An 18723-nucleotide genomic window follows, 5' to 3' on the forward strand; every position below is an offset into this window, starting at 1 on the left:
AACGAACCGGGACATAATGCGTGCGTGTGTGTGCCTGGACGTATATGCGACCTGGTAAACGGGGGTGTACGTACACGCGCCGGATGGTACCAGAGAACCCAGCGAGTTCGACGAGAGAGGACGAGATCTGTAAACGTTTGAATGGTCGCGTGTACCGTTGTTACAAATGAGAACGAGAAAAACGCAGAAAACAAGAGACATCCTGTAAAGAGGGAGGGAAAAGAAGTGAGAAGGAAAAAAAATGAAAAAAAAGAAAACCATTGAAAGCTTTAACTTTGACTAAACTAACTTTAAAAGGGTATTATAGCGATATAATGCAGTGAGTGCTGCTGCCAGTTGCGTGAATGGCGGACGATTGGCGGTTGATTCTGCGCGAAGTTAATACCGACGATCAATGAAACGCGTTCATATATATATATACACACAAATATATAATTATATGTATATATACATATAAATAATTGCAGCGATATATATGTATGTATATGTATAGTTTAATCTCTCTCTCTCTCTCTCTCTCTCTCTCTCTCTGTCGCTTCCTTTCTCTCTCTCTCTCTCTCTTTCTCTGTCTCTATCTCGGTGTAATTACATTCGTGTCCAACGAGCATCGAAATTCAGTTCTTTCCTTGATAGATATCGTCACACAGAATCTTGCGGGTATCTCTCGTTCGCACAATTTCTCGCCAATCTCCGCGTTTATTGTAAACTTACTGTATATTACTTATAAATGTGAAAATGTGAGGGTAATGTTCGCTTCTCACCGTGGAGGCGGTTCGAGTGCAGATTGTACCTTTATACGTATTTAATTGTCCGCGTGCATCGTTCGCGTCGCGTCGAGAACGCGAGCGACGGTTGGCCAAAAGAGAGAGAAAAGAAGAAACAAAAAGAAAGCGTTTACTGGACGTTTGTCGTACGGGAACGGGTCTGTTTTTCCACGATCGAAACGATCCATTTTAATCGGCGAAATATTTGACTGAACATATTTCTTACCAAACGCGCATTTATGGACGGCGTTCTTCTAGTTAAAACTAAAAAAAAGGAAAAAAAGAATAAATAAAAAATAAAAATAAAATAATAATACTAATACTAATAATACTAATAAATAATAATAATATAAAACACGCTTTCGACTTCGCGTGTTCGTCGTGACGCGAACATTCGATTGTATTATTTCTCTCCTTTAATGAAAATATAAGTATATTCAATATATATACGTGCGAACGCATCTGCCAGTGAGGAACTCTCGTGTATTTAAAACTATAGACGAACAAAAAAAAAAAAAATAAGCGAAATAACGAAAGGATAAACTCGATTATTCTTTGAATCTGCGTAAATACGACCGGATCGGCGTCGAGTATGAATGTTCGAGCGAAAGTACGAAGAGAGCAAGCGAGAGAAAAAGGATGCAAATGAAAACGTAAATATGCATTATTACTTATGTATTATGCAGTAAACGAGAGAGAAGATACCTACCTTATATATATATACATACATATATATATATATAAATATTATATATATATACATAGCTAGTTCAATTTGCAAATTAGTGTGTATCGTCGCTTCGAAATGCCCAGTCATTACTCGCCAGAATCCAAAAACCCAACAACCGATTTCAAGTTCATTCTTTTTTTAAGGAAAAAACCAATAAAATAATGTGTTAAAATATTTCAAGATACTCGTGTTTTTTCACTTAAACTTAAGACACTGTCGAGCTCTGAATTAAAATACCCGCGTGAACGAAATCGTCGAATATCGCGGCATCCACGATGTTTCGAGATCGACGCGGAAACGGGTATCGAAGATGGCGCGTTGAATTGTTACACCAGCCAACTTCCGCGTCTATTATCTCGAACTCGACGAAGAGATGGCAGCACCGAACGCTTAGCGAGGAATGAATTCTTTTATATACATATATATATATATATATATATACGTACTTATACGGCATACAAACTAATACGCATACGAATAAAGAAAATTTCCTAAATTCGCAGCTTGAGCCTAGCACGAAATGTTTATTTTTTATGAAAATTATTACTTGTAATCTTCAAAATACAAATTTTTACTCCACTCGTTTTTTTATTCGATCCCAAACGATTTCCCTCGTTACTGGAAGCCCTAAACGCTTCGAGACTGAACAAGGTGGATGGCACTGAACGGGAATACTTTGCACAAATAACGTGAAACAGTTGTATAAATCGACCGATAGTATTTTTGAGCGTTTTATTAAGTTTACCATGACTTTAATCGATACAATGATTTCTCTGGTATACTGTTGTACACATCGAGACGCGACTTCAACTTTCTTTCCGCTTGTTTAAGGTGTTCAAAGTATTCGATTGAATCGCGTGCGCTTTAGCGAAAACAAAGAACAATTAAAAAAAAAAAAAAAAAAAAGAGGAAACGACAGATCTGTGAAAGGGTTAATAAATTTGCACGTTCCGTTAGCAATTTTTCAAATTTATCGCTCAACATAAAGTAAACGACATTCTTCGCAACGAAACAATGACGCTCCTCGAGTGTACAGGAAAGTAAGTTGAAATGTCATCCGATAACGAGAAACGTAAATGCAGTAATAACCAGCGTCTACGTACGCCTCGAGTAGATTTAACGGATGATTTCTTTTCTTCGGTTGTCTCGTGAACGAAAGTTGGAAGATTGGAGAGAAAGGTTCGTGGGGAAGGGGGGCTGGGAGGGGACGAAGGGAGCGAGGAATATAAATATATAATATCTTATATCGTATATCCATAAATGTTAAACGTTATTTCTTATTTTTTTTTCTTTTCTTTTGTTCGTCGTATCGTCGATCTCGTATTCTTGACTCGTTTTCATTTCTTTTTATTAAATGTTAGGTAGAGCTTATAAGAAACGCCTGAAGCCGGTCTCGCGGCGAACTTCAGGCGCCCTTTTGTCGTATACTAGCTGTGCTCAACGCACTTGTACTGATCGCACAGTTGGCGAGAAAATTAGCTGAAGATTGATTTTTGAGACGAGGGACGAATACATTGAATTTTTGTTGTTACAGCAACGCGACCGCAAAACCGTCCACCGATTCTATGGAGGAACGAAACGAGACTTGTCGGAGTTCACCGGAGTTTACAGTTCGATAACTGGTGCCAAAAAAAGAGGAAGGAGAAGAAAATTCGACGGGAAGATATCTCAATGGTCGATCTTCAGCCCACTGTCTCACCCGCGGACATATTATTTAACAACAGAATTTAACCACCTAATCATCTGGAGGATACTCGTATTTCTCACCTTCGCTTCGTCTTCGTTTATACAATAAATGGATATCTTTTTTTTTCCTTCTTCTTTCCTACGTGCTAAGTAATAAATCGTCGAGCCGCAATTCATTACAATATATAATCATCGACAGTTGATAGTTGATAAAACGATAGAGATCACCTAGCTGTCGACCGACTTTCGTCTGTTCTAAAAAAATACGTCCAACTTTTGTGGGCGCGATAATAAATTTCAATAATATTAATAATCGCTCTCCTTGTGGATAATAATACATTTGCAATGCCGTCATCACAAATATCAATATCAATAATAATAATAATAATAATAATAATAATAGTAATAACGACAATAATAATAATAATTATATTGATAATAGCAATAATAATGACAATAATAATAATAATAATAATAATAATAATAATAATAGTAATGGCGACCATGATAATAATAAAATAAATCTCGTTTTACTAATTAGCATCGTCGTTACAGTGATGTACTCTTAGCCGTTACAGTTTTTGCCTATGTACTATTCTCTTTTATATAGTTCTATATGTATAGCTACAATATATAATATTTTCATGTTGAAAAATCGTATACATTAGTGTTGTGTCGCAGGACCATTGCTTCTCGTCTCTGTTGTTCTCCCGTTCGTATCTCATTTGCTTGCTCATCCTTTCTCTCTACGCTCATCTTTCCACGTTCTCCTTCTATATACGCTTTTATCCTTACTGCCTTTCCGTTTCGACTATCCTTCGCTCGATGGGTTTCGCTGAGAGGGGAAAAGGTGGCGCCGATGCACAGAAGCGTTCACGCTTGATTATCGAACAACAACGTCGAACAAAAAAAAAGAGAAAGAGGAGAAGAGTGTGTGGAGTGGAGGTATACAAGCGTGGACGAAGAAGAGGACGAGGAAGAAGAGGAGCAAACAGGATTTTAAAAAAAGAGAGGAAAGCGAGCAGAAACGGGATTTCTGCCGTTTCTGCCGGCTCCTTCCTTTTCACTGGTACGAACACCACGCTCGATGCTTAATTCCGCGCGTCGGGCCGACTTTCTTTACGGTGCGACTCGTTACGACCTCGATCGGTAAGCTAGGTCCCCAAACCGCGCCGTACTCGGTTCGCCCCTCGGCGCGGCTGGCTGCTTAAGAACGTGAACGCTTCTCGCTTAAAGAACGTGTATTACATAACATTAATAGCTTAATATCAATTAGTTTTGTTTTTTTTTTTTTTAGTTCGTATTACTCGCCGTGTTAAGGGCGAGCCTCAGATCACAGATAGTGAGGTGATCGGATTGCGCGAGCATTTTCACGATATATCTTATACATACGCGTTTCTATATCGTATTTCGTTCTCGTAATTGTCTGTTTCGCGTACCTTCCTGCGATTCCTCTAAGAATTTCAAGGCGACAGCTCCTGAAACCAAACAGTACCGGCCGTGTACGCGAGCGTGATCACAGTCGCGCGAAAGGAAGAAACCAAAAAAGGAATTTCCCGTTGAAAAAATTTGGAAAAATTCCCAACGCTTCGCCGTTCCATCGGAATGTCTCGAGAACCAAAAGAAAAAACGCAAAGGTTCGTCGTGATGTCGTTAGCAACGAGAGAAACACGATGATCATCATTCGGCGACCATTCATGCACGCGTACGGTCGTAGAAAACTTGGTCGGAACGCAATCCTTACGTTTCTGCCCAATTAAATGGTAGAAAGTTATCATCGTAATGGTGGCATACGAGTTACACGGATACGAAAGTATAGAATATATATATATATATTTTTTTTATACACATGTATACGTATACACAATACATATGTACCTACGCACGTACGACCAACTAAGGGTAGACAGGCGCAATCGTACATTTTGAAGCGTCGAATCCAGTCGAGAATCGCGTTCACTCGCGAACCTCTCGATAGCTACACGGTCGATTACCGTGTCGGGAAGAAAGGAGCGCGGATAAACCCGGAGGATCGGTTCGTTTCGTATTCCAACGCGTCGCGATCGCGTCGATCGTCGAAAATGGTCGACTCCCAGCGTTTCGACGGCGGTCACCGCGAGTATCTGGATTCGACGCTGCGTTATATATATATATGTGTCGGGTGTTGAAATCAACAGAAACAGAAGATAGACGTAAAAGGAAACGAATTTTAATAAAATCTCGTGCTGAATCGTTTGTTTACAAAAGAAACGAAAAAAAAAAGAAAAAAAAAGAGAAAAGAAAATGTAAAAGGGAGAAGAGGGAAGAAATACGGCTCGAGTGTCTCGGTTCGTTCGTGGGGTACAATCATGCACACAATTCTCCAACGTAACAAAGGGTTGTACACGGGGTATAGTAAGATTCTCCATGAGCGAGGACACACCTGGGGGGACGAACCGTGCCCTCGCTCGGTACAAACGAAACGGAACAAATCAGCACGCAAGAACGCATCGTGAACGCATCGCTGCAAAGTAAAATTCGTAAGCTAAACTTAAGACACGGAACTTAAATACCATAATCGAACGTGGGTGGACATTCGCTAGCATAACACGATACACGGGCCGCTGGGGTAAGATTTGAAAAGAATTACGTCGAAATCGGTAAAGCTGCCCGATGGCGGGATTATTATATTGTAGTTGGCCGTGTTCTCCGCGTGACCGGCCCTCCGCGTCGACCGATTTAAAAGAATAACGTCGAAACGTTAAAAAAATATATATGCCTACGTTTATATACGTATGATTCTCGTTCTTTTAAATCCTTACCCAGCCAATATAAGATTACGCTACGCAAAGTACTGTGGAGGGACGTACATAAAACATGACGTTAAGTGTTGCAGAAGAAGAAGAAGAAGAAGAGAAAAACGAGGTAAAAATATTTGAAATAAAATCGTGAGAACAATTTCGAAACAGTGGAGCGGACGTAAAGGACGATGGGGAAGGGTCGAGAGGGGATGGAATAAAAATATCTGTACAAGCTAAAACTATCCGCGTGTTCATGTGTGTCTGTTTGTCTGTGTGTGTGTGTGTACGTGTGTAGCATACATAAAAATAAAAATTAGTCGATTGTGTACGCTCTCTTGCTCTCTGTCCTTAGCTAGACGCCTGTACGCTGTCGTATTGTCTTAAGAGAAGCGAACCTACGTTCTTAGGAGCGCATTGCCCTATGGATTTTTATCGTTCGCCGTCCTTTCCACTCTCTCACACTCTCTCTATCTTCCGGCCGTTTCGTATATCTCTTTCTCTTTCCGCTGTTAATTTAAATCCTCTGTAAATACGCGTGACATCGATGCTCGTGCGCAGTCACTCGATAAGGCAAGATTAAGTGTATCAAGATCGAAGGAGGAGAGCGGCAGCAGCAACAGCAGCGGCAAAGAAGACGCGCGACGAGCGACGAGCGAGCCGCGAAATTAATACGAAATGATTTGCGCGCCGCGATCCATCGAATCGAACGCGAGGACTTCCTCTCGTCGTTGGAGGAAGCGTGGCAGCCAGGCAGCCGCGCGTCTTCTCTGCGCAACTCGCGCAGCCCCTTCGCGTTTCGACGGAAAACAGAGAAAAATGCTTCGAAACCGGAAACTAACGTTTTACTATTTAATCGTAGGAACACCAACGAACGTTATTCTCCTCGTGTGTGGCTCGGAGGTGCGCGTATATCGCATGTATGTATACGTATGGTTACGTGTGTGTGTGTCTCGACGAGAATGCCTGTGCGTGTCGGTGGTTGGGCGACGGGTTTGGTTCCTGGTTGCCCGATGGTGATACCTCTGCGTTTGTTCTCGTCCTCTAACAGTACACGCTGCTCCGTATTTTTCTTTCCTCTTTTCGTTGCTGCGTATTTTTATTTCTTACTTTGTTACTGTATTTTTGTTTTTTTTTTCTTTCTTTTTTATTCTTGCTTTTCTTAACTCTCTCTCTCTCTCTTTCTCTGTACCGATCTGCGCGCGTGTCTCTCTCTCGTTTCGTTAGTTTCGTTACCATTCTATATCTCGCTCGACTCCAAAAAGTAATTTTAGACGCGCGGTCGTTTCTCATTTTCTCGGTCGGAATCAGAGTCCGCTGAATCGTGGAGTGGCGGGAATTCCGGCACCGCCTCGCGTTGTTGCATCCATCCCGCCGCGCCTGGCCCCCCAGCCAATGCCTTGCCCTGCGTCATTTTTTTCGATTGTTTTTTTTCTTTTCTTTTTTTTTGTTTTGTTTTGTTTTCGCAATTCATTTCTAGCCCTCTGTCTTTATCCCCTGCAGGTGGCGACAAAATTGCGTGTCATTGGTCACTAAGCCTCGCCTTCGTTTCAACAACTTTACGTACTTTTTATCTTTTTTTTTTTTCGTTCTCAGTTTTCTCTCACCGCGGACAAACTTTTCGCGTTCTCGCCACTCGAATACCGCGGGACGTTGCGTTATCGAATAATTATGAAAGCGCGGGCTATTCGAATTGGCTGCTCGTACCAGGATATCGATTTCCTTTGTTCCTGTTTCGCTTTCCCCTCGTACAGAAATTATTTTTACCCCCGCTCGAAATTAGTTTGTTCGACCATCGTTTTAGTCCTTCGTTTCTTTCTTTTTTCTCTTTTCTGTTCAGAACGCAAAAGAGGAGACCGTCGATCGACTCCCGTTACGAGCGTGAAAAGGATTTGGCTGCTACGTGAGACGACAGATTCTAATGATCCTGATGATTGCGAGCAGCGAAACAAACAGCGAGACTAGGAGATCCTTTCGTTCTAATTTTACCAATGCAACGAACCGACGGCCTAGTCTACGGTCTACGCGAACAATTTAGAACTCTGCAAACGAACTAAACATATGAAATCACTCTCATCCGTCCTCTTTCATGCTCACTCGCGCTCTTGCTCTGTTCACCCAAGGAAAAAACCCCCAACCAATCGACCCGCAAAAACATGAAGAAAAAACGAAAAAAAAAAGGAGAAATAAAATAAAATAGAGGTGATGATAAACGTACCACATGTACATACTACGCTGCGTGGTACCAGTATACACGTATCAACTGAGATTGTACATGCAACCATGCACGCCGCGAGACTCTGTCCTTCGAAGACGTATCCATCCGCGAGAGGTTGTTCGACTCGCGAATCTACGCGCGTCCGAAAGCACTCGACCCGAGGTTAAGTATCGAAAGCCGTACGAGAGCGACGAGAAGCCGGATGGCGCGTTCTTCGCGGGCCTATCGCCTGTGCGTTCGTCAAAAACGACGCGTACGAGAAGTTCGATTCCGCTCCATCGACGATCCGTTTCGATCGGGTTAATTCATCGGTTGCTGCCACCAAAACCCTATAATCTAACCTATGAACGAGCCACGAAAAAAGTAGCTTCATCGCGACGATGAAACAAACGACGCGTTACCGTGAGAGAAAGGCTCGAAATCAAGGTTCTAGCCGTAGCAAAAAATAAGGACAACTATAAAATATCTACGCGTATATTGCACTATCGACGAGTCGACGCCTCGATTTTCTACACGAATATGCATTTTCGACCGCTCGGAGGAAAGAAACCTGTGCTTGTTGCAACTTTCTGATCTCGAGTATCGTTCGCAAATCTTTCTCTCTCTCTCTCTCTCTCTTGCTCGCTATCAGACACACTTGTTCACGCACTCGTCGATTCTCCCTGGCAAAAGACAAACGTCGAGCTCGGTGAGGAATCTACGATCGGATGAATCGCCGCGTGACTATGAACGCAACAGAAAGCAGAAAAGGCTGAGATCAGTGGAGACGCACCAGCCGCAGCACGCATCTCTTCAAATTGTATCCCGTGCTTCCCGTCTATTCATCTCGAATCCTTCCTCGTCTCCTCCCTTTCCTTACTTACTCGATCGCTTTCTTTCTCTCATCGTTCTCGTTTTCCCCCTCGCTCTTTAATTGCGTATCTTTGCTTGCGAAGTCTGATTCGATGTCTCTCTCACTCTCTGTCGCCTTCTATGAATTTCGTTTCATCTGCGCCAAGAGAGAAAACAAAAACAGAAGGATACTGAGATGCCGTTCGAACCGGACGGACTCCAGAGCAAACAGCAGGCCGACCACCCTCGCGGCTCGTCGAACCGTTCATCACTCGCCACGGTACGATGAATACGAACGACGACGACGGAGGAACGTCCCTCACCTCCCGTGGGGGGAGTTTTAAAACTCGCAACGGAACGCATCGCGCGACAGATGGACGGTTCGTCGACGAGACTCGTGTGTACCAGCAAAAAAAAAATATATATATATATATCGTTAGGTGATGGAGAGTAGAAGAGACCAAGGAATAGACGACCAAATCAATCGTAACAATATTAAAAAACAGACCGTGCCAAACCGTGCGAACTGTGCTTGTAACAAACGCGATCACCGCGTTCTCTCACGCGAAATCGAGACTCGCGAATTTCGCCTCTCACCCACGGAATACGCGGGATCGCGCGATCGACCATTCGATCGAGTACGGACCCTCCGAGCTATACCGATTCTCGAGAGAAGTAAGCTCAGCGTCTACTGGAAACGATGGATTTCTATCGAGAAAGAAATAAAAAGGAACAAAAACCAAAAATAAAAAATAAAAAGAAAGAAACAAACGTTAGACATTCCGCGTCCGGCGAGAATTTCTTGTTGCAACAAACACAGTTCTTCGCTTTTGTTTTGTTAGATTCAGAGTACCAACCAGCAGCGATTAAAAACGAGATTATATATATATATAAAAAAAAATAAAATATAAAAAAAGAACAAACGAAACCACAGACAAGAGAGTAGTGACGGGGAAAACGGATAATGGTCGGCTATAAACGGGCGTATTGTTAGAGAGACCGACGTGTAAGAGAGAGGTCTTGGTGCTGATATATGTATTAGAATTGTGCGCAAGCGATTGCTTTCTTGTTATGAATGCGATTACGGAAACGTTAGTGCCATTTGCAGCAGCGAATCGTATCTCGATCATCGATCGAGCGTCGAGAGCCGCGGTTCGGATCCTCCGTATCGTATCGCGAGGGGGTAGCTGGGCTAGACGAACGTCGGGCTGTGGAAGAATTCGGAAAATTCGCGACGGCGAGTGTTGCGTTGGTCGGTGCGGTGAATTCGAAGCGGAGAAGCAGAGAGGGAACTCTCGATCCGCTCGTCTCGAGAAAATTCTCGAGCGTTCGCGGTAACGAGAGAAACAGAAAGAGAGAAAGAGAGAGAAAGAGAGAGAGAGAGAGAGAGAAGTGAAGAATAGGCAAGCGTTCGATGCGACCGAACGAAACGAAGGTGGAAAACGGAACGAGAAGCGAGAGGTGATTTGAAAACGCGCCGGCTAGGAGGGAGCATGCATTTTAGTCGCTTCATTTCGAGCGAGCTCTCTCCTACCTCGCCCCTTCAAATGGAACCGGATGGACCGCGAAATTAATTTTCTTGCCAAGTTCCACGGTTCTCCACGGCCGATTCGAAATTTCCGGGAACGCAACGGTAATGAGGAGGACGCGAGCGAGAGGCGACGCAACAGCGGCGTAAGATCGAGAAGAGAACACCCCTGGATGGTTGGGTGCGCGCGTGCATGGACATCAGTCGGTGGAAGAACGCTTTCACGATCGTCTCCACGTGGGAAGGGGAATAACCAGCGCGTCGGAATGCATTTTGAAATGAGTCAAGCCGAGGACGCGGCGCAGCATTTGTAACGAGGTGTATCGACAACCGGTCACCGTATCGACAACGGGGATATTTAAACCAGCAATTGGGAATGTCTACAAATTTCGCGTGCATCCGCGCCAATTTAATTCAACGCCACTCTTTACGGGGTGACACCGTCGAAATTGCACGTCGGAAAGATTTACCGGACCCTCGAAAAACCGGACGGACCAACCGCGCAACGGATACGCTTTAATCTTTCCCCGCGTAACCACGCGGAGTCGAGAAAAAATCGCGCGCTCGTCGCCTCGAGTAACGATCCCTTTGATTGTTTCGCGCGTGATTTTGAGAAAGGGGGAATAATAATGCGTGTAAAAATGAAAGAAATGAGAGGGAAAAAAAAGAAAATAGAAGAACGAATAGAGACGCGGAGTTCCGTTGCGTTTCATCGGTCGACTGGAGGCAGTTCGTTAGAAGCAGGACCGCGCAGCTACCGAGTCCATTAATATGTGAGGGAGCAGCCCTACCTAAAAAGTGACTTAGCAACTCCAATGCATACTAAGCAACCCTTATGCTACTGGCTGCTGGTGGCTGCTGCTGGCTCCGCGCGTGCACTCTCCCTGACGCTCTCCTCTTCCAACTTTCTGCTCCTGCCACCGCTCGACTACCTCTAAGCCCGTCTTCTATAGGCCAGCAACAGCGTATATCAGACTCATACGGACACACATTTACTCCCGCACCCATCGACGCACTCGTGGCTCCTCGGGAGTTAGATCGCGACACGCGACATTCAACCGTGCCCGACCGGACGATATGATTGATTTTCCGAAACTTGATCGCTCGGTGTATGTACGAGCGCGGCCGTCAAATTTCGTTTCACCGTACTCCGCCACCACTAGCTTCTGTTTCCTCCCCGCTCGCATACACCCTCTCTCTCCCTCTCTCTCTCTTTCTCTCTGTCCCTTTCGTTCTCTCTCATTCTCCACCTCGTTCAAACTTTCATTCTCACGATATGTGTGAATATATGCGGTGAAATGCGCATGCGTTTATGGAGATACAATGCGATGGCTTGAAAATGGATGGAAATCGAGAGCAGAGTTCCAAAAAGAAAAAAAAAAAAAAACAGGGGAGGTGTGGGTCGATGGGGGTGGATTTGGAAAAGTGAGAGAGAAAGAGAGAGAGAGAGAGAGAAGAGAAAAAAACACAGACGACGCGAAACGAAACGAAACGAAACGAAAATGGGGATATGAAAAGTCTCGCCATCTCTTTCCATTCATTCTCGCCAGTGAGAAAAATGTCCCTCGGCATCGGGGCTAAGCGTTATCAGGATTTATCCAGCACATGCTCAAGAGAACGCAAAAGAGGTCATCGAAGAAAGCGAGGCGATGATCGCTGACTACAGGGAGAAATAATTGCTGTTCACGTGGATAGGGAAGCAGTGACGGTTACCTGGTGCATAGGATCGTAGCCCATGGAGCCATCGTTGTACGGTTGCGAACCGTAGTCGCTACCGTTTATGCCCATCCCGTATCCGGCCATGTCCTGCGGGCCACCGGGTGGCGCCGGCGACATCATCGGCGTTGGGGTGCCCTGGCTGGCACCACCCATACTGTACGGCGACGCTCCTGCAAAAGCTGCTGTAGAAACAATCGCGGTGCATACAAAATTCGAGGGTGCGTCTTTAAAGTTCTTCCGCCTCATCGATTTATATTTCGTCTAAACGTACAAGAAACATACGTGAGCTCGTTTCTAATTGTCTTCCGGGCGTAATCGGTGGCGCCGTTCAGTCTCACCTTCGTTCCTCTCTCCTTTTTCTCTCCTCTCGTTTCTCTTTTCTCGCTAGAGGGTAGCGACGTACCGACCGTTCTCGACTATAGAAACGATTTCTCGACTGTTTCTCCGTAGGCAGAATCGAACGGTTGACGCCACCGATTAAATAACGTTTCACACTTGACAACCAACGAACGAACGAACGAACGAACGAGTCTATCAATCCATGTACGGATGAAAGCGTATCGCGTCAACGATAATTACCTTTTCGATTAGGTTGGCGGTTTACGTTAGAGGGGCGGTTGGTAATCGGAAGAATTTTTTAGTCGCAAGGTAATTCGAGGAAAAGTGGAGGTATCGCGATGCTGCCTGGCGCCAGTATCGCTGGAATCCCGTTTCTTTAATTACGAGAAGACTGCGGCCCGTTAACAGGGAGCGTGGCTGAGGAAAGACAAACACGCGAAGGGCGTCGAAAAGAAACGCGAGAACGCCCCGGCATCTCATCGCCCCTACCCTCGCTCTCTCGTATTCTCGTCTCGTGTCGTCTCGCGTCGTCTCGTCCCGTCTCGTCTCATCTTTCGTTCCTTCTTTCTCCGTATAATTGGTAAGTTAAAAATATCTCGGCCTGCTCTCGAAAATAAAGAGACGCCCCGGTAGTTAAGCGAAGTACGCGTAATTACGAGCAGCAAGTCCTGCGAATGCGAAGAATTTCCAGAGGAGAAAACACCGCCCCGGAATTTTTCTTCTAATTTCCCTGAGAATGCGAATAGGTAAATACGAACGAACCAAGATTGGGCGCGCCGCTGTCGAAGGGCGTTTTTCTTACGTATGTGCGAGAAAAAAAAAAAAAAAAAAAAAAAACAAAACATAAAGAAAGAGGCGAAGTGGGTGGAGGTCGGAGGAACACCGATCGATAATTTCGTTTCCTCCTAGAAGATTTATCGGTCAGCCGTACAAACACTGGCACAGCCGATTCGAACAATGAGCAGTAACTCAGTCGCATAATGATTTACAGTAATGAGAAACCGCCAGGCCACGCAATTTCTTTCCCATCCTGACTTCGGGTTCGATGTATAAACGATCGCGGCGGTGAAGTTGGGAAACGGTGCCAAGAAACATCGCACGGGCGTTAACTGGGAAATCTCGCGTGATTTTAGGCGAAATTTTCATTTCGTGCAAGCTCGCTCCCGATAAATCGCGCGTCATTTTCTCAGCAACGCTCCACGAGTTTGAACGAGGTAACCGGAGGGGGGGTAGAAAAAGGAGACAAAAGAGACCCGAGTCTTTCAACCGTTTGGATTTAATGAAAAATTCCCTTTTCCCCACATCTATCGATATCCTTGATACGAGTAAGCTATCGAAACGAACTCTTCAAGGAACACCCGTCGCTCATTTGCGAAGGACGGAACTTACCAGCTGCCTTTTTGGCTGCGTACAAGTTCGCCTCCTCCTGTGCTTTACCTATGTTTTTCTTGTAGCGTATCCTCTTGTTGCCGAACCAATTGGAAACCTGCAACGACGACAATACCACGGTGCAAGATCGCTAGTAAATTCGAACCTCTGAAACGGGCGTGAAAAGCGTCGCGCGCGTTCGTCGACGCCTCGAAATGGCCGCGGATATAAACGGCGCCCCGTGTTCCGTTACTTTAATTCCAACCAGTGCGTAAAGTCTGGTTATCGCGAGCAACGGGACGGGGTGTGTATATATTTCCGTTGAACGTTACCTGACTCACGGTGATTCCGCATTTTCGTGCGAGCTCCTCCTTGGCCTCCTCGCTCGGATAAGGATTACTAAGGTGCGAATAGAAGTATTCGTTCAGGATTTCGGAGGCTTGTTTGCTGAAATTCCGTCTTTTGCGCCTGCAACGAGATCGATTATTCGCTTCCCGTTCGCTTCGCGTCGTACACGACTTCGTTCCAACGATCGTCGCGGGATAAAATCGACTCACCTTGCGTCAAGGAATCGACTCCTGAGGATCATCACGGCCTCGCAGGTGGACTGTTTAAGCTGCATCTGGATGCTGGAGAACTTCTTGTGAATGATCTGGACCATCCTCTCGATCTCCTTCGGCGTGATCGGCCTGGTACGACTTTGTTCCCTCAGCAAGTTCATTACGTGGGTGGTGAACTCGTTGCACGCCTGAAACGAAACGAAAATCTACGTTCTCATCGACGTCACTGGTCCCCCTTTCTTTTTAATTACGCCGCTAAATTTCATCCGCCTCGACATCGAAAATCGATCCGGAAGGGAAAAGCGCTGTGCGCCGCCTTCTTTGGATCTCGCTAACGAGAAGAAAGTCGCATTTTTACGCTGGCCTCGGCGTAGGAAGCATCGTCGTCGCCGCCTCCGATGCAGGAACGCAACCGCAAAAGGACGCGAAGGAAGCGTAGCGAGGAACCGAAAAAGGGAAAGAGCAACGATCGAGAGGAAAAGGCGAGAAGAGCGTACGTATAATGCATTATTCCTGGTGGCTTGCTCGGTTTAAGGGAAAAAGGACTTTGCTCGATATCAGTATTCGAGACGAGCACGCTACCTTCCGCGAGGGAGGGATAGAGGAAGGGAGAAGAGATGGCGGTAGGTAAGGGTGGGTAAAGGAGGGAGAGGAGGGTGGATTTTCCTGTGGGAAGGCGCTACGAGGAAGAGGTCGGTAGGGGAGAAGTCGGACAGGGTGGCTCGCAATTTCGAAATGGATTCCACTCTGCCACCGTACCACGGTGCTCTCCGTTCTCGTCTTTCTTCTACCCACTACGTTTCTCTTCGTTCTCTTCTTCCGTTCTATTCTCTTCTCTCTTCGCAGCAGCAGCATACCCCGACTTGGTGGGGTGGATCAGCTTCGTTCCTGCCTCGGCTGCTCGGCCCAGGACGAGGGGCTTGGGACGATCTCGAGTAGGTGGATTGGATGGAAAACCCATAGAGAATTATGTTCTCTCTCTCTCTCTCTCTCTCTCTCTCTCTTTTCCTTTGCATCGCTGTTTTCTCCAATTTTGAAATTATCCACCGTACAGAAATAATATTTTACCGAATAGTCGTCTATCTATACTCGCGAGACGTCTCGAGTCGTCTGGTGGAACGCCAGATGCTGTTGCGTCCTTCGCGCGTTCGACGAACACAGAGTGCATTCTCGATAGCGTTGCGAGCGTAATAAAGCGAGCAACTTTCGATGCGAGTTGCTAGCACTAAAAATGATTTACACCAGACGAGACATCGTTCTACCCCGGCGTCTGTCATGGATAATCTTAGAACAGCGCGTAACACGTCGATTCGCGCGAAGTTCGCGATTCCGTTGAATCTCGATACGCCGATATCCATCCAGCGAAGTCGGTAAAAAGCCAACAAGTGTCTAGGCGGCGGCGGTCGTTCAATCGGTTTCCGCGCGCGAAATGAGTTTTCTCACGGTGGCTCTAATTTTGCTCGCGGTTCCCTCTATTAATACGTACGCGCGCGCGCGCGCGTATTTAGAGGATATACCGCTCTGCGAGGGTTTTGGCTTGCGAGCGTTATCGAAATTCCAACCTGCACGCTGCTAAATATACCTGGTCGCGGTTACGTCTGTCGCGGTTGTTCTGCGGTTACCGCAATATACGACGGGCCCACCTACCTCCCCCTCTTTCTTACGTAATCGAATCTAGCGTTTACGACGATCTTCGCGAACCAATTGTCCCTGGTATCGTCGTTCCCCTGAATTACAGCAACCGCCGAGCAGTGGGAAGCGCGAGGAATCGACGAAGGTTCGGTTCGAGGCTCGACAATCGTACGCGTGGACGGTTAAAATCTGCAGGAAAAATTTGAGGAAATAAAGGAGGGCATGCACCAGCGAAGCTCATGCCAGACGATGTTTGTTGGCCGTGATCACGCGATCTCGTAAAACTCGCCCGCGGTTCTATTCTCGTACTTGTCACGCCATTTTGCATAGTCAGGCAGACGTTCACCCTAATGCAGTGACTCGGCCCGCGAGCTTGAATAGTAAATTTCGGTTATGATAAAACTTTTTGGCCGCGACGATATCAACCGTAATAACGTTACTTTTAAGCGGGGCGATATATTCCCGGGGCAGAGCTCGAAACATTGTATTATCCAGGCTAGCCAGAACCGTGCGCGCGGCTGCCTCTGAACGCCATCCAAAATCACGGTGCCGCGTTGTTCGTTTAAAATAACAATCGCGGTAGCGCTAGCGATACGAATGGAGCGGCGTACAAAAGGCGTTCCCGCACAAATGGCGTTTGATTTCGTCGTACGGGAGCTTGTTTGACGTCGCCGCGAAACGGGGGACGACGAAGGGGTGGACGACGAGAAGAGGAATATAAACACGTTGAAGCGAAATCGTTGGGCTTTCGATAAGTCTTTGATCGTTATTGTTACACACACACACATGTAGGTGGAGGAAAATAAAGGAGAACGCGATTAAAAGTTGTTAATAGCCAGGCTTATCGATAGGGCGTCGACTACCCCCCTGGTAGCCGGAGTTGCACGCGAACGCATACGTCTCGAACGGGCACGAGCCGCGTCCATATTGTTGCGTCTACAAAGAATTCCGCGCGCGTGTCCGTGTACACGCCGGTGCACCTCAAAGCAAGGGTGTGCGTATTTACTGCGGGGAAACATCAAGACCGCTGACACACGGTGAAATATGGGGTCGAAACGGGTGTGGCAATTAAACCACGCTCCTCTCCCTCTCCGTCGCGCGCTCTCGCCGGCTCGTGCGCGAGCGATTTCGTATTCATGTATACGCGCGAATACACCGCTGACTCGTACGAACGATGGGCCAGGGTTATTTGCGAAGCATGCAAAAGGGGGAGGAGGAAACACGAGAGGCGTTAAAAAGAATTATGCTTTTATGGTTGATAAGTGAGTCGTGGCGAGTGACAGAGGGAAACGCGAAGGGAAAGAAAGAGAAAGGGGGATAGAAAGGGTGTCGGGGGTGGAGTACGGGGTGTCATGCGCGTTCTACGCTGGCCGAGCTTTTTGTTTCAATCGCGCGCATATTAATGAGCAGAAATTGAATATGCGTTACAACGAACAACCGTGGCGTTCGAGTTGCAAATAACGTTGCATTTGCCGCGACGCTAGCTGGAAATACAAAATAACGTCGATCGAAGGGAAAAAAGGAAGCTACACCATAGCGTATCGCTCTTGGCCGATCTATGCATGGTGAAATATACGCGGGGACCATTCTGACGATCTAAGGGTAGTCGTCTCGACGACGATAAATCAACCGTTGTAACAGGTTATCGGTGGCGAATTAGAAATTGCTGTGAAAGCCAATGCTCGACGAGCGGTGGGATCGAAGTTTGAAAATTTCGTCGGAAACTCGACCGCGAGACGCAATAGCCCGCGGGGAATTTCCTGGCATTAAAGAAGTCCGCAGTCGGCGATAGAGCCGCGTGGCTTGGTCGACACGCGAGATTTTACTTAGCGCGAGCGACTCGGTTCATTAGCACGCAAATCGTCGAACAGGGACGAGCCTCTTATCAGCTTGCTCCTGGGTAGAGAGAAAAAAAAGTGCTGCACGAAAACTGCACGTCGACCCCTTTCGATTCGATTACGGCGACGCTTATCCTGAAACGCTTTAGCTCTCCCGGCAAGTTCACGCGGACCGCCGTCGCACGAGATGCGCGCTGCTAATACACGAACCTGCTCGTATTTCTCCAGTTCCTGGTGATAGATCTGCCTAATTTGAGCAAGCTTGGCTCTGTAATCCGAGTGTTCGATGGCGTTGTCAGGTTGTCCAGGTGGTCCAGCCGCCGCCGCCGCCGAAGCTGAGGCCGCTGCACCCGCTCCGCCACCCTTTTCCGGCCCAGCGACACCCTCCGCGATCAACATGTTGTCTAACCTCATTAACTGCGGGTCGGGCGGCTCCTCCTCTTGAGTATTTCTTAACGATAGCACTGAAACAGCAAAAATCAACGACACGTTTCAACGTAAAGCGACGCAAGAGCGAACGAATGGATAAGAAGGTGTTGGTCTGCGATGAACAGAATCGTTATCGAATAGATCATCGTCTCGCGCGTATATATCAAGGTGACGACAAGCTCTTTCGTTGAATAAGAACAGAGAGAAAGAGAGAGAGAAGAATCGCACGTTTACCGATCATAAAAGAATCAATTTTACTCGGTGGTACGCTCGTATCTTCATCCCTGTCTTTCGACCCTTTCGT

The 18723-nt window shown here is 46.3% G+C and overlaps 1 protein-coding gene across 5 annotated transcripts in view; it reads right to left on the reverse strand.

Moving 5' to 3' along the window:
- Window positions 1-4333: 4333 nt before the first annotated feature.
- Exd (PBX homeobox extradenticle) overlaps window positions 4334-18723 on the reverse strand; it is a 37469-nt gene continuing 23079 nt past the window's right edge. Inside the window, exons 3-8 of one of the 5 annotated variants that reach the window (XM_076900112.1) lie at window positions 18201-18454; window positions 14518-14708; window positions 14293-14428; window positions 13982-14078; window positions 12248-12435; window positions 4334-4658 (exon numbers count right to left, since the gene is read on the reverse strand). In XM_076900112.1, coding sequence (XP_076756227.1) covers window positions 4644-4658; window positions 12248-12435; window positions 13982-14078; window positions 14293-14428; window positions 14518-14708; window positions 18201-18454 — 881 coding nt within the window. In that variant the 3' untranslated portion in view covers window positions 4334-4643. Of the gene's footprint in view, window positions 4659-7140; window positions 7363-9070; window positions 9164-12247; window positions 12436-13981; window positions 14079-14292; window positions 14429-14517; window positions 14709-18200; window positions 18455-18723 lie in introns of those variants that run through there. The other 4 variants (XM_076900110.1, XM_076900108.1, XM_076900109.1 and 1 more) reach the window with 4 other exon arrangements.

The sequence above is a fragment of the Xylocopa sonorina genome, chromosome 8 (assembly GCF_050948175.1).
Source record: "Xylocopa sonorina isolate GNS202 chromosome 8, iyXylSono1_principal, whole genome shotgun sequence".
In the NCBI taxonomy this organism is placed as follows: domain Eukaryota; kingdom Metazoa; phylum Arthropoda; class Insecta; order Hymenoptera; family Apidae; genus Xylocopa; species Xylocopa sonorina.